We start from the raw sequence: 16,269 nt of genomic DNA on the forward strand, positions 1-16,269 counted from the left end.
TTAGTTAAATCAGATTTCGCCTAATTAGACTCGACTATTTTAATTAAGAAAATAATTTCAAAGTGTAGTTTTGCCGTACTACATGTTATCGATGTAGAAAACATCGTCGATGAAACAGGAAGAAGAAAACTTTGTAAGAATAAGTCATTCGAAGAGGCAATAAATGTTAAGATCATTATTATCTTACAATTAGTTTTCATTGGATAACATGATTATTTTCTTATGTATGTACAGTGATTTGAATAACAAATACCTTCGTACGTAATGTAAATAAACAAGCCAATCGAAAGTAGAGTTCAGCTGTAACTCCTCCTCTTGTCTCTTCCTATCGTTTAGCAAGGATATACTCGGAAAAAGATATTGGTATGGGAGAGTGGCTGGTAAGCACGCGTCGTATAAAAAGCGCATGCTCGAAAGAAAAGGAGAACGCCGTTTGAGAGTTTGTGGCGGGCCGAGTATTCCCATTCAGTTTAGCGGTACAATTTGTAAGCCACACTTCGCGTTTCTGACATAACACCCTGTTTACGGTACGATTTCGTCACGAGTCATTGCATCAATATAACGATTGTCTCGACATCACATTTCTCGGAATATAAAAAATAAAGAATGACGAATGAACGTTTAGTGTTAATAGATAAAGCAACGAAAGTATCGATCGAAAGAAGAAAGTAGATAAACAAAATCGAAGGTAAAAGATTCCGAAGAAACGTAAACGGTAGGAAGTTACTCCGTTATTCTCGATCTCAGTATTGTTGGAAACCAAAAGCATATAACCGAGAAAGATCGTAAACCTCTCTGGGCGTGAATGATATCGAGCTATCTCAAATACAAGCATCGATTCGTAAGGTGAAAAACGACGGAAGAGGAGTGAACTTAATCGTCTGTGATGATCGACACGAAGAAGCTATCTCTCTCGCACCGTGAACACCTTTTCATTTTATAGTTATACTAGGAAGAACTCGATCCACGTCGTAGAGTATCTATCCTGTAATATTTTATGCCTTTTCGGATGAGATAAATTAATTATCTCGGTGTTGTTTTTTTATTATTAATTATTTAATTAATGTGTGCAACTGTAAATGAAAACGACCGATTGGCATAAATTCAAATCGATTAGTTATATATAGGAAGTTAATCGATGTTAATGAGACGTGCCAAGGTAACCTGGGGAGCTTCGAGGACTCGCAAAGAAGTGAAAAGAAAATCTGAGAAAAAGAATTCTGAACTGATAATAATAATCGGCATTGGATTTATCGATTTAACCCGAGAGGATATCGCGAGAGAGTCGACAGCTATTGAGTTACGAGAAGCAGTTTATAATGTCACTTAACACTCCTGTCTTGATGCAAGCGGTGGTTACTTCAAGATCGAGACGAGCTCTACCGTATGTCATCACGGTTCGCACCTTAACTTTATTTTCTCGATGGGATTACATCGGCCTGGTCGTTAACCGTTCTAAATTTCTCGACACTTGTGTATCATCGTGTTTAGAACTAACACGAACTAAAAACATATCGAAGAGTGTAATGAATTTCGAGTGTTAACTAAGTAAATTAAAAGCGTTAACAAACGATATATGTCAAAGTGTATTGGAAGATGGATCGTTCGGAACGAAAAAAAAAAGAAACTAAGCCGATCAACATTACGTCCTTTTTCATTCGACGATCGTCGAATTAAAGTGATTAATCGTTTGATCGTTGAGTTAGATACTACAGTCGTATTTTGCCTACTTGTATAACTCCGAATTTTCATTAACTCACGTACGAATAATAATAATAAGGTAGGCGCAATGAAAATTTTTTAAACCAAGATAGGCGAATATGCAAGACGCGTTCGTATTGCATGGGGCGTAAGAAATTCTTCGCCGTGGACAAAAAAAAGAAAAGAAAAGAAAAAGACAGGAAGAAAGAAAGAAAGAAAGAAAGAAAGAAAGAAAGAAAGAAAGAAAGAAGAACCGTGAAAAAGAAGGGAAAGGTTTGAGAATTTTTCTCGCGAGAAGAGATGCTTTCTACGATGTCGAGCGTCGCACTTGAATTAAATTCGTCATTTTATACGACCGTCATTAGAAGTGGCGCTTTGGATGGGTTTTCAGGTAAATTTTTAAACAAAGGAAAAAGAACGGAAATATAAATCTATCTGCATACGCATCCCTAATACAAATTCCAATTTCGTCTTTAGTTTCAGTGATCGAACCTAAAAATGCAACTTCGACGCTTTACATGTTACCGATGTATATTAGAACAACATCTATGATTATTTGTATAATCGTCATGGCACTTGGTATAATAGGAAATCTCATGGTAATTATTTCGACATTAACGTTAACGTTAATTCGTAATTTAGATATCTACAGAGTACGTGGTTTAAAAAAGGTCTTGGATAATTTTAAAAATCAATTTGTTCATTTTCATGACTTTTTGGACTTACGATTAGGCTTGTAGTTTTACGATCTGAAAACAAAATTATTCTGTAAGAACTTTTGAAAAACGAATAATTGATTTTTAAAAATCATTTTAGACCCCACTTAGGGACTTTTTAACCATCCTTTATAAGTTATTACATTTGAATATGAAATTAATAGGTACCTTTGGTCGTTCTACGAGGCAAAGATATGAGAAACAGCACCAATATTTTTCTCGTAAATTTGAGCGTGGCCGATTTGTTCGTCCTTTTAATATGCACACCGACCGTATTGGTGGAAGTCAATTCTGGTCCTCAGGTTTGGCCACTCGGTGAACACATGTGTGAGTACGATTTTTTTAAAACCCATGACATATATTCACCTTTACCATACTATTATCGTCTTCCCATCATTCGCACAACGAAGAAATACGAGATGAAAGCGCATTGACATCGATGATATGTCGGTCAACAATTCCAAAAATATCAAACGTCGCACATTTTCTCCCCGAAGCTGTCATTGTTACCTTGGAGTTGGGTAAAACCATATGTCGTTGTTCCCAGTTAAAAGAGTCTCAGAAACGTAAAGAGGAACAATCGATAGTTCGAAAGACATAATTACTACCATAGAAAATGGCGTTATATAATTAGCATATTTTTCCAAAAAAAAAAAACAATATATATAAAATCATATGTGAGAGGCCTAAAGAAAAGAAAAAAAATAATTATTTCAATAGAATTCAATCGTCGACAATTAACCTATTATTTTTGATATTTCATTGCAATTCTACTGACATACAATTCTGCGATAAAATATATTTAGATATATCGAAGCACTTTCGGAACATTGTCGGAACGTTGTCCTTTTATGCATTAAATTTAAAAACGTTTCGGTACACGATTTATGGAAAAGATAATGCACCAAGGTGGATGCCATCCAAGAAACATTTTAAGATATAAAATCTCGTTAGTTAGTCGTAGAGCACTCGGAGTACTCGGATTTCATAGTAACCGTCGATAAATTTTCCAAAGCAGACCTTAACGCAATGTCTACGTGTATGCGTGTGCGTGTGTATATATCCCTTCTTATTCTATATACCTATCGATAGACTAAATGGTTTTTCTCAAATCACATAAAATAACGCAACAGTTGAATAGACACGTAGTCACACGTGACAAATGAGATATATCGAAATTTTATCCTTTAAGCCAATTGTTACTTTAATTTTATTTAATTAAACTTTATGCATTTATTATTTTTTCTTTTTTTTTTAATGTAATCGACACTATTATAACGCAAATGTCAAGAACGTTTAAAAGTTTTCAATAATTATTTTTAAATAAGTCAAATGTAATTTAATCGTTTCAGTTTAATGAGATATCCATAAAATTCACCATAAGATTATTTACCATTTTTGTTTATTTCTCCGTTGCTTTCAATTCGGACTGTCTTCTCGACATTCCTCTCATTTTTTCTGGGTCTTCGCGTCGACATACCGTTTATTGCAACCTAAGACATTCCTAAGTGCGATCCGGATGGGATCCATTAGAAGTGAAAGTGTAACTCTGACACACACACATACACCGAGACGAAATCGATTCTGCCGTCTCTAACTACGAGTAAAGAAACTTGAAGTCGGAAAATCCTTTTCCTATTTGTTTTTTGTTTCCCTTTTTTTCTTTCTAACCAAAGAATTTTCTTTACAAATAATTTACCCTATCAATTATCCGGCAACATAATTATTTAATCCACAATTATTAAGCACGTCATTTGCTTATATAAGTATGATTAATTCCACAAAACATAAAGTAAATTAAATAGATTAATTTATACACGTCGTTTTTTTTTAATTTATTTGTATTCAAAGATACATAATAGTAAAATGTATTGTTACATAGATGTAAGTTTTATGTTAAAACATGTAACGTAATTAATTCGATTTAATTTCAATTGACTTCTGAAGTAAATGAATTATTAATCAAAACGGCATTTTGCCATGATTATCAATGATAATTTATTTTAAATACAAATATTAATTAATTACACCGATCAAGTATTTTGGTAGTAAAATTTAAAAAAAAAGAAAAACAAATTCAAAAAATGAACAACTAAATTATAATAATATTGGTCGAAATTGGATGTAAAAATAATTTTAACCGCATTTACTCGTGTACAATGGATTTTCGAAACAAAAAAGAAAAAAAGAAAGAAAGAAGAAAATCGCAAAATTCGTGGAAGTTACTTGATCGTAATAGTTTAAACATTTTTACGAGTATCATTCTCACGACGGTAAAGTTCCGGGAAGATTTTCATCGTGATTAGTGTCATCGGGCATGAAGCCAAGTCTACTTTTTTCTAAATCGCACGCATTTCCGAGATAGTAACAGCTGTCGTTGTATTCTCAAAACTTTTTCCCAAATATCGTCCAATGGTAGGACACTTATCGGGTCGCGATATTCGACGCTTACAAAAAGTTTCAAAGTGAAGAATATTGCCAATAAACCTATAATGTAATATTATAGTTAAAAAAAAAAAAAGAAAAGAAAAGGGAAAATGAAAGGAAGTAAAAAAAGAAAAAGTACAATAGGATACTACTGCGTGCAATAAATTTGAGAAAAAAATCTATCTATCCGGATTATGTCCAAACTCAAATGTTTTATTTTATTAATTAACCCGTAAAAATGACGTTCAAATTCGTATACCCAAGCTGTTCTTTCGACAGTATTTTAAATTTAGCACGACGTTGCATCTCTTAATTTTCTTCACGCATTTCGCTCGTAGCCCTCGTTTTTGCATTCAACTGACTCTTCGGTAAATCACATTTAACCATTTGTTCTCTTTGCTACCCACCGAGTTGTTCGACAAATTTTCGCAGTAGAGATTCCATTAAGAGATCACATATTACTAATATGAAACGCGAAGAGAACGATTTGTTAATTTGATCTGCTAAAGTTTTTTTTTGTTCTTTCTTTTTTCTTTTTTCCATTTCTTTTTTTCTTTTTTCCATTTCTTTTTTTCTTTTTTATTTCTTTTTATTTCTCTTTATTACTCGTCTCTGATATATTCCGCATGGAACGAAATTTCAGAAAATGTCCAATATTTCGCTTTAACTTTTTATTTTAACTTCGTTTGATCATATCAAGCGGAAGGATACGCATGAAAACTTATTCAATCGGAACAGACTGATCGTTAACCGAGAACGAAAGATATTACATATTTCGTCGACATCACGAAAATTCAAGTACGAATCAATAAACACTCCAAACTTTAGATCCCGACCCGTCCACTTACCATTTCTTTTTATAGATAAACGTAAAGGCACGAGATCCCGATTTCTCGATCGTACGCTTAGCTAAGACGATGCGGTGCGTTAAAACAAGCACTGCGAATTTTGTTGCTCCCTTTTTACACAGTCGACGTACTCTCGTAACGATGCCAAAAATATAAAAGATTATGCACATTTTAACGATTATTCTGTTACTCTTTCTCTCTACTACTCTATCATATCTACTCCTCGTGATAAAATACTTTTTAAAAATAAGAATTTTGCAATATTACTCTCTCTCTCTCTTTCTCTTTGTCTTGAAAAAAAAAAGAAAAAATTATTTCGATCCAAAACAAAAAAAAAATTAGTGATTTGGAATAATTATTTTTTAAAAGAAAAGAGAAAGCTCGCTACTACTTCTGACTAAATACTTTCTAAAAATACGAAATTTGCAATATTTTCTCTCTCTCTCTCTCTCTCTCTCTCTCTTTATATATATATATATATGTCTCTCTCTCTCTCTCTCTCTCTCTCTCTCTCTCTTCCTCTCTCTCTCTCTCTCTCTCTTTCTATCTATCTATCTATCCCTGTCTTGAAAAAAAAAGGAAAAAATTATTTCCGGGAGAATCCAGGATAAAAAAAGAGAACATCGATGATTCTAAACAATTATCTTTTAAAAGAGAAGAGAGAGCTTACTAGCAAAAATTCAAAGGAAACGAAAAGAAAAAAAAAAAGAAGAGAAAAGAAAAAAAGAAAAACAGAAATAAAAGAAAAAAACAAGGATTCTCAAGTGCCCCTATATGAGTAATAGCGTGTAACAATCAGTGATTAGAGGTGCTACGCGTAGGTGAAGTAACCCAAATAGATAATGAGAAAGCAAAGCGGGTTCTATCGTTGCTTGTGCTAGTGTATAATAATGCAATCTTGTCCTTTGTGATAACGAGCTAAATTTAATGAATACGGCGCGAAACGGAAAAAGAAGAGGAAAGAAAAAAGAAGAAAGAAAAAAAAACAAAGATAAAGGAAGAAGAAAACGAAAAAGAAAAAGAATAAGAAGATAAAGAGGAGTTTATATAGGTGTATTTATTATTATTGTGTATTCGTAGGACCGCAAGAAAATGTCAACTTGAAGTTAAGGATGAATTAAGGATGACGTACGTGTCCGTACATTCGTATAAACGCGTGTTTATGTTTCCGTTCCTTGTATATCTGTGTATACATATGTGTGTGTGTGCGTGTGTACGTGTGTGTGTGTGTGTGTGTATTACTGACACGATCATAAAGTTATCAGAAGGAAAATCACGTAGGTCCGGTACTATTAATCGCGTTCTCTACTCTGACACTCGATTCCATTACGCTCGATTCCACGAACCTCGACGTAATTAAATTTGCTCCTTTGCCGTATCACCGAGTCATCGTTTCACGAATGAAACAGACGTAAGACGTAATAACAATCATAAATAGCTTTAAGTCAGTACGTGGATCTTTTAAATGAGAAAATTCAAGTATGCAGATACGTACGATAACGAACAACATTTTCCGATGAAATCTTTTTCTCTTTCTTTCTTTCTTTCTTTCTTTCTTGTTTTCTTTTTCCTTTTCTCCTTTTTCTTCTTTTTTCCATCGTACCTCTTTGTTAAAAATTAATAAGGGGAGAAAAAAAGAAAATGGAATATATATCTGGTAGTTTCGAAAGAAGTTGGATAAAGTTGCTCTAGACATTGAAGTGTCCTTGAAGCACTGGAGGTTCTGACATCGCGAGAGCAAGGCTAGGGCAAGGTAGAAAACTGAGAGAGAGAGAGAGAAAGAGAGAGAGGAAAAAGAAAGAGAGAGAGAAAGAGGCATTCCATTTTATACAATGGAACTACGTATACAAGGTGGAACTTGTTACTGGATAGGGTTGATGGAGGTTCACGGGGATGAAAACGAGTAGGTGAATTTCTACTCCCCGTCGCGAATTACCGTTGCTCTTAGGCAATACGCTGTTGGAGCATTTAATGCTACAGACCGGTATAGCGCCTTCTCTGTCCAACCGGTTTCCTTCCAATATCTCTTTAACCTTCGTGGCAGGAAATACGATAGAAAAGCGCTATGCTCTTTTTCTCTCTCTTCCTCTCTCTCTCTCTCTCTCTCTCTCTCTCTCTCTCTCTCTCTCTCTCTCTCTCTCCTTTAATATCCACTATCCACTTTCTAAGAAAACTTTAAAATTCAAACTCTCGAAGTTCGGAATTATTCAACTTTTTTTTGACGCTGAAAAACAAAAAAAATGAACAAGAAAAAGAAAAGAAAAAAAGAAAAAAGAGAGATTTTTTCAAATATATTCTAGAGTACGTTTCAATAAACGAACATCAGCAATATTCCATTTTCAAAGTAGCTCCTGTCCGAGCTAATTATAATATTTCTATTCTGCCCTCTTGTATTATGAAAAGGAACTGAAGTGATCTCAGCTATGAGAAGAGCTCACCAGGATATCTCTAGATAGAGTGAATAAGGAAACTCCGCAAGACTCGGAATTGATAGAAAAACCAGCAACGAAAAGGGAGGTTCTAACCATCTTTGAGGTTGCGTATTCTCTTTCGTCGTTTTTCTGATCACTCTCGGGAGCATCTTTTGACAGAGTAAAATCTATCCGACGAAAATTTGCTTTCATTTTTCGAGTTGCGCATATTGTGTGTGTATATGTGTATACACACACACACACACACACACACACACACACACACACATATGCATGCATACATACATATATACATACATTCATATATATATATATATATATATGCATACTACATATATGAATATATATGTATATATAAGAAGAACAAAGAAACAAATTCCCTGATAAAGTTTTCTATAACGATAAATCTATTTCTTCTATAAGAGAATCTCTCGAAAATATTTGATTGAACAATACGACGTGGGAAAAGGGGATGAATGCATCGTATGCCGGCGCCGTGAGAAATCGATCGTGGAAAACAAATCTCAACGCTTAAGCGACCATGTTAAAAGGATAAAACCATCAGCAAGAAGTATCCCAACAAGTCCTCGCATTTTTCCTCAGAATTTCTAATACAAATAGAAAATTAAGTGAAAGCAAACGTTTACCGTTTAACACACCATGGTCTCGCATTTCTCATTTTACCAAAACCACGACATACATAAACTAAAAATATCCTTTATATATACAATCCTATCATAGAACGAAGAAATTTGAAAAGAATCTGAAAAGAATCTGAAAGGGCTTCACATTGAGCCCTATCGATAGGTCAATCGAATGCTTAACCTTCCCCCGAAGAAAAAAAAAAAAAGGAAAAAAAGAAGAAAAAGGGAAAAAAAAGAAGAACTTCTTTTGATCTTTCATACGTTCCTTATCATCTCCATTATACTTTTCATCTTCCTCTTCTTCTTCTTCTTCTTCTTCTTCTTCTTGGATTTTCTTCTTTTGGTTATCCTAGCTGAGTCGAGTTGGTGAAATCAGAAATCCCTTTCAATTCCAAAGGGACGTTTTCTTCTTTGTGTCACTCGGGAAGTAAGAAAGAAATAAAAATAAAAACGTTATCATAGTTATCACAGTATCGGCTGAACTTTTACTCCCGTAAGATTTCTTCTATTTTTCCCGGACAAGAAGAGGGGACGAACGAAATATATAAGGAAAGAAAGAAGTTAGAAATAGAAAGAAAAAGAGAGAGAGAGAGAGAGAGACAGGAACATAAATAGAGAGATAAACAAGCGGTGCAATCATCTCGCCTATTCTACCCTCTGTTTCGTCAGAAAAAGGGTGAAAGAGTCGAGGCAATTGACCCATGTGTGACATTAGATGTCACATGCACCCTCTTTCTCTCTCTCTCTCTCTCTCTCGCTCTTTTTTCGTATATGACGAAATCGAACAATGAAAAGACTAGCAAATTTATGTTTCCTTTTTCTGTCCATTTTTATAGAACGGTGAAAGTGATTTATCTTCACCATCAACAATTAATTTTCTTCAGATCACTTTTTTCCACGGTCGATATATCAAGGTCATCGATAATCAAGTAACGCTACTTTAGAAGATATAAAAACCGTACTTTTTTTCCCCGTATGCTTTCGTCATTGACATTTTATTATCGTTATAAATATGATTAATATCTTTTCGTCTGCCACATAGTGTTATTTACAGACTGAAAGTAAGCGTGATTATTTCAAAACAGTAACAAATAAAATATTACCAATCCGTATATATAAGATGTTTTTGTAAATTCTAAGAATTACTTAGGATATGGATTTGAAAACAATTATTGAAAACAATAAAGAAAAGATTTTGTATAAACATATGTCTCACTCGACCTTGTTTTCGTATTATTATGTCGGAATAATTCTATCGAAAGGTAGAAGTAATTGAAGTAATTCCATCTATCTGTATTTACAAACTGAATTCAATATCTAACGTTGAACCAATGGATTATTACTTGTGGAGTTATTTGAAATCCATCATATATAGTGTCAGTACTTCGCGATAAAATACTTCAGGAGAGAATTTTGAAAGAATTTAATCAAAAAATTCGAACAATACCTGAAGAAGTAGAAAGGGTGAAACAATCAATGATAAAACGTTTTCAAGCTTATATTCGGATGAAAGAAGAACATTTTAAACGATTCTTGCGATTGTAAGCAGATATTATGTATTAAAGAAGAAATTCGATGTAAATTGAAAACAAGGTTAAATAAGGAATATATTTATATAAAATTTTTTTATTTTTCTTCGTGTACAGAATTCACCATCAAAGCGATTTCTTAAAACTACGGGGCAGCCCGTATACAATCTCCTTCAATTTACATTTTAGCTAATATTAACTTACAATGAAATTGATTTCAAGTAATTAAAGAAAAAAATATAAACATTCGATTAAAGTTGATACAATAAACTTATTAAATACGTATGCTCTTAACGATTGTAAAAATGTATATGACATATAAGGATACATTTGACTGTTGTCAACTATAGTCAACGTTAGCACCAATGAAATTAAAAATAATTTTTTGTTTCAGGTAAAGCTGTTCCATTTGTGGAATTGACTGTAGCACATGCCTCGGTTTTAACGATTTTGGCAATTAGTTTCGAACGATATTATGCGATTTGTGAGCCGTTGAGAGCAGGGTAAGAAAAAATAAAAAACATCCTTTTTTTACGAAACATATAAAATACATATATATGTATATAAGGAAAATTATTCACTAAGATTATTATAAAATCTAATAATTTTTTCAAAAAACGGCTATTACTATTGAAAATTTTAGGCCAAAGTGAGTGAATTTATGATAAGGATCTATCCCCCTCTCGAAAACCGAATTGCCTTATCTCGGCATTTTTCGAAAAAATCAGTAAATTTCAAAATAATCCTAATAATAACTTTTTCGTTGAGACCCTCATTATATTAATAGTACATATATTTCAAAGGCTCATGTTTTTACATTAAAATCTTGTCAAACGTTTATTTCATCCGTAGATACGTTTGCACGAAGGCCAGAGCAACGTTTCTTTGCTTTCTTGCCTGGGTGGCAGCAGCTCTTTGTACAAGGTGAGAAGAAGATTGATAAACTTCGTAGGTATTATTGTTGTTTTGTCGTTAGGACAAATCACGTATCGCTTTGCTTGCTCGTTTACTCGCTTAGCAATCACTTTGTTCCTTCATAATTCTTCGATTTCAATGTGAAATATCATAACTCGTAAAATCTAACATCGTTCGATCATAAGCTCGTTCACTTTCGAAAAGTAGTTTGATACAAAAATCACTTAACGTGATTCAATAATTTTATATCATGATGGGAAAAGTAAGTAAAAAAGGGGTGACCGATATCCACCGTTAGCAGAGATCATTATTCGCGTCGTAAAAAAGAAAAGAAAAGAAAAAAGAAAAGGTCCTGCCAAGTGCAAGGGTGGGACCCTGCCGAAGAAAGCTCGATTTTTTACCCCATCGAACGTAACGTACGGAAGTGGTTCATCCGACCTTTATATACATTCCAAGTCAGTCAGATGAGGGAAAACATAGGAGAGAGGAGAGACGAGACTCAATAAGTACGTCTATGTGTGAGTGAACGTATCTCTACGAGAACAGCACGTCTCTCTTGCGTACTTAAGTACACCGCCTACGGGCGCATACAGCTGCTGCGCGTCATAAAAAGCATATTATCCGTAAACCACTTTCCACAGAAACGTTTTATATACCATATGTAAGAACAGATCACTCGTGCTTAACTCTGTCGAAGGGGAGTTTCTTCAAAATGTAACCGAAGTGAACGAGCTTCGACAATTTCCTCTTAGAAAATATCGTTTCTGATTTGTTTAATTTAATTATTCGACGTTTGGTATCGATACCAATCAATCATGATCGTGGCTAAATAATGTCGTATATTCTTTTTTTTTTCATACATATTTCTTATATTCACCGTAAATAATTTGAAATATTTACGGTTGATTTACGGTTGATCTACGTGCGGTCGCATCGAACGTTGCAACGCAATAGTACAGTGATGGATCGCTACAAGATATATACCAACCTCTTACGTAACAAGTGTTCTCTATCGACAGGATGATATGTGACCGTTTGAAAATTTTACTTCTTTAAGGGCTAATTTTAATATACTAGCGACAAAATATGTCAAAATATTCGCATGTTTGATAACCATCAATCAATAACTACGTGTATCTGCGAATTAAATGCAAAATGCATGAATAAAAAATAAATGAATAAATAAATATATATATATATCAACGTGATTAAACAATAAAATTCAAGAAATAAAATTTCATTAAACATTGATAGTAATAACTAATCACAAAGTTTCTTCGACGAATCGAATATAAATTTTTAAAAATCAAATTCATTTCTTTTGCAAATCAAGTTCGATCTTTGACAGATCAAATTTTTCTACAAAATTCTTCCCACGGATTATCATTTATCAATTTATGAAATAAAAAAGAATGAAAAAATATTTTGGAAAATGCACTAAAAATTAAAATTTATAAAAAAGCAGCTTATCAAAATTATTCACTGAAAAATCAAAGATCTAGCGAAAATCTACATGAGTTTATATTTTGTTTCAATCTCAAATCAATTACACGAAATTACTTATTTCCGTAAATTGTAAGAGTCTCATAGAAACTAAGTGTCAATATAACTGAAACCTGTTTAGAAACTACTTATTTAATAAAAGATATAATTGCTTCAACTTTACTTTGTTCTACAAAAAAAAATGTGATATTGAATTTATAATTAATTATAATTTATTATCTACAGTATTGTAAATACTACGATACGTCAAAACCAAATTTAGTTGTTGTTTAATTGTGATTAGTATTAGAATAGATTTTCAAAGCTTAACTAAAACACTGTTATTATGCAAGTACAATAAAATTTTACATTTCTTAATAACGAATTTACATTTGATTTTTTTTTTCTATTACAAAATCTTAAGAAAAACAATTTTGTAGAAAAACTTTATTTGCAAGAGGTCGAATTTATTTCGCAAAAGGGTGAATTTGATTTGCATAAGGGAATAAATTTGATTTTCAAATGGATGAATGTGATTTGGAAAAGGGTGAATTTGATTTGCAAAAAGTTATATTTGTAGTGCAAAACTCACACATGAAACTCTTAAGAAATTCAAGAATCTCGCACCCTTTCTTAATCGATGATATTGTATCCAAGTTTTTAGATGGATCTAGGAAAGTGCCAAATAGAAAACAAGATATTACGTTTCGGTACCAATCCTTTTATCACGACTATCTATTTTTGTGTTTTTCCTTTTCTTGAAAAAAAGAAGAAATTCGTTTTAGTATCTTCAAAAATTTTACAATTAACATTACCATGTGCACGTTTACGGAAAAGTTAATTTTTAATAAAGTTTATTAACGAAGTAGTTCGTTAATCTACAAATTTTGTTATAAAAGATATAACAATTGCGAAATATTATTAAAATTACACTTTGATTTGAACATTTTAATAATACAATAATTGTTGCTTGCGATTATATTATATAATATTAGATTTATTCATTGTTAATAATTAAAAATCATTGTTTATAATATAAATTTAATGACATTCCATATTTATCTGCAGTCCTATACTTTTGATGGTAACCTACGAATTGGAAGAAATCGACGATACGTTTATACCGACCTGTTACACCTCTGCCAATGCAACATGGATGAATGTTTTTGTCCTTACTACGATAATCGTCTTTTTCGTCGTACCACTGTTAATTTTAATGGTTCTTTACACGGTGATAGCATTACACCTCATGGCAAATCCTGCGATAAGCCGTGGTCCAGCTAATAATTTGTTAAAATATCGTAAACAGGTTGTGCTAATGTTAGGCACAGTTGTATTATGCTTTTTTCTTTGTTTATTACCTTTTCGAGCATTAACCTTATGGATAATCGTAGTACCGCAAGAAATGATAATCAATCTTGGAATCGAAGGATATTACAGTCTGTTATATTTCTGTAGAGTAATGTTGTATTTAAATTCAGCGATTAATCCTATTTTATACAATTTAATGTCTACCAAATTTAGAGAAGGTTTTTTGAGACTTTGTGGATTGGGTCCTGCAAGGAAAAGAAAGAAAAAGACTTCGGACAGAACTGGAACATATACAACTGGTTCGACAAACTGTAGTAGCAGTAATCATTCTGATTTTTGGAGGAGGCATAGCAGTAATAAAAGTTGCAATGTAAAAGTACCTAGTAATACATGTACTACTGTCTCTATGGAAAAACAAATTAATATTCCTTTACTCACGGCTGTCGTTGCTGGAAATATTGTTAAAAAAAAACAAGAAAGTTACGTTTAGGAACAATTCAAAAATTGTAGTATTCATTAATTAGAGATATTGTTGTAAAAATATATATTGTATGAATTTATATATATATATATATATATATTGCCATATATAGGGTGTTTCAGATAACTAAAACGGGTTATATCCCGAATTCAATAAGTGATAGAAAATAAATTGTTGAAACAAAAATTGAATGCTACGATAATGTTTATTTTCTTACGACTTTAATTTCTTCGTAATTGCATCGATGCATCTTAAAAATACGAAATGTACTTTCCTGTTTTAATGCAATCGCATAATTTTTTCTTTTTTTTTTTTTTTTACTCATACCAGCTCACTATCATTGCATTTGCGAAAAATATATAATCGTAAATATGTAACTCACCTTGAACCATTCATCTTTTTCCTTTAACATATTTTTAATTTCGACAAAAAAAGCATAAAGATTACTTAAATCAATACATATTTATCAAAATATCTCCGAGTACTAATGATTTTTCGACATTGTAACTTAATACTTTTTCACGCAGAATGTGCTGAGAAGTTGAAAAAAAAATGTAATTTCATTTAAAAAAAAAAAAAAAAAAAAAGCTGCATTTACATTTTTCAGGTACATCGTAGCATTTATGAAGAAAGTGAAAAGTAGACGTAACCATATTATTCAACTTTTTCCTCAATCATTTTTTTTCTATCACTTACCAAATTTAAAATGTAATCTATTCCAGTTATCCGATTCACCCGATACACTATTTATATATATATATATGAACACAATCTAAGGGATTAATATACATGAATACATCTAAGGGACTAAGTATAAAAAGTCTCAATCAATTTTTAAACACCAAATACTTAGTTCTTGTTTTTTTTTCTTTTTTTTTCACCAGTGGATTATAGATAATTGTATCGTTGCTATTAAAAGACTTCTGCGTTAACTTTAATATCATTCCAGATACAATAAAATTACTACGAAATTCCACTAAAAGTATTGTACGTAAACTGTTATAACATTTAAATATTCTTTTGTAATTATATAAAAACGTAGATTATTGTAAAGTATTAAGTTTGTAATATGTACAAGAAAAAAAAATAACTAGTCATAGATTTAAAAATTCATTAAAAATTAAATGCAAAATTTAACAACTCTTAGCAAAAATTATTGCTATAAATAAAAAAAAAAAAACACGAAATATAAATAATGCAATGAAGCTAAGTTACAGATCATTTCCTATTAACTTTAAACTTCCAAATATTAAAATATTATTTATAAGATTATAAAAAAGAATAATACATCTTTTTTTGACATGCCTATTGGAGAACATAAGTGTACATTTTAGACAATTGAAAATAAGTTCAAAAAGAAACATTATACAGAATATATTTGAGATTAATTTAACTTTAAACTATAAATTTTTATATTTTATCAAAAAAAAAATATTTTCTAAAAGGAAACCTTTCAAGATCAGGAAAATAATTCAAAAAAAAAAAAAAAAGAAAAAAAAATCAGAAAATATATTTGTTCAATATAAGATAACAATTTCTCAGCAATATTTCTCAGCTCATGATAATTAAATATAATAGTTAATTAGATGTTCAAATAAAATTTTAAGAATATATAAATTTAATTTCTAAGAAAAGTTACATTATTATATCTATACGACTAGGAATAATTTATTTCTTCAAATGATATTCTTTAAAAGAATTCCTATTTTTTTTTAACAACATAGATTTAATTTGTACGTCTACTTAATCACATGTATTATTGAGTTTAAGAAATTGCACTTTG

General features: G+C 31.6%; 1 protein-coding gene across 1 annotated transcript; it reads left to right on the plus strand.

Annotated features, from left to right (window-relative positions):
* Positions 1-427: 427 nt before the first annotated feature.
* LOC127070631 (growth hormone secretagogue receptor type 1-like) lies at positions 428-15,793 on the plus strand. Its single transcript, XM_051008835.1, has 6 exons — positions 428-2,092; positions 2,179-2,300; positions 2,582-2,744; positions 10,692-10,800; positions 11,150-11,221; positions 13,763-15,793. The coding sequence occupies exons 1-6, from the start codon at positions 2,002-2,004 to the stop codon at positions 14,493-14,495; spliced, it is 1,290 nt and encodes a 429-aa protein (XP_050864792.1). The 5' UTR covers positions 428-2,001; the 3' UTR covers positions 14,496-15,793.
* The last annotated feature ends 476 nt before the right edge of the window (positions 15,794-16,269 follow it).

This window comes from Vespula vulgaris, chromosome 19 (assembly GCF_905475345.1).
Source record: "Vespula vulgaris chromosome 19, iyVesVulg1.1, whole genome shotgun sequence".
Lineage (NCBI taxonomy): Eukaryota > Metazoa > Arthropoda > Insecta > Hymenoptera > Vespidae > Vespula > Vespula vulgaris.

Excerpts from the sequence above, each read along its gene's own strand:
- LOC127070631 (XM_051008835.1), top strand. The coding sequence starts at position 2,002 with ATGCTTTCTACGATGTCGAGCGTCGCACTTGAATTAAATTCGTCATTT. Across the intron at positions 2,093-2,178 it reads CGCTTTGGATGGGTTTTCAG|TTTCAGTGATCGAACCTAAA; the intron begins GTAAATTTTTAA and ends TTTCGTCTTTAG. Across the intron at positions 10,801-11,149 it reads TGTGAGCCGTTGAGAGCAGG|ATACGTTTGCACGAAGGCCA; the intron begins GTAAGAAAAAAT and ends TTTCATCCGTAG.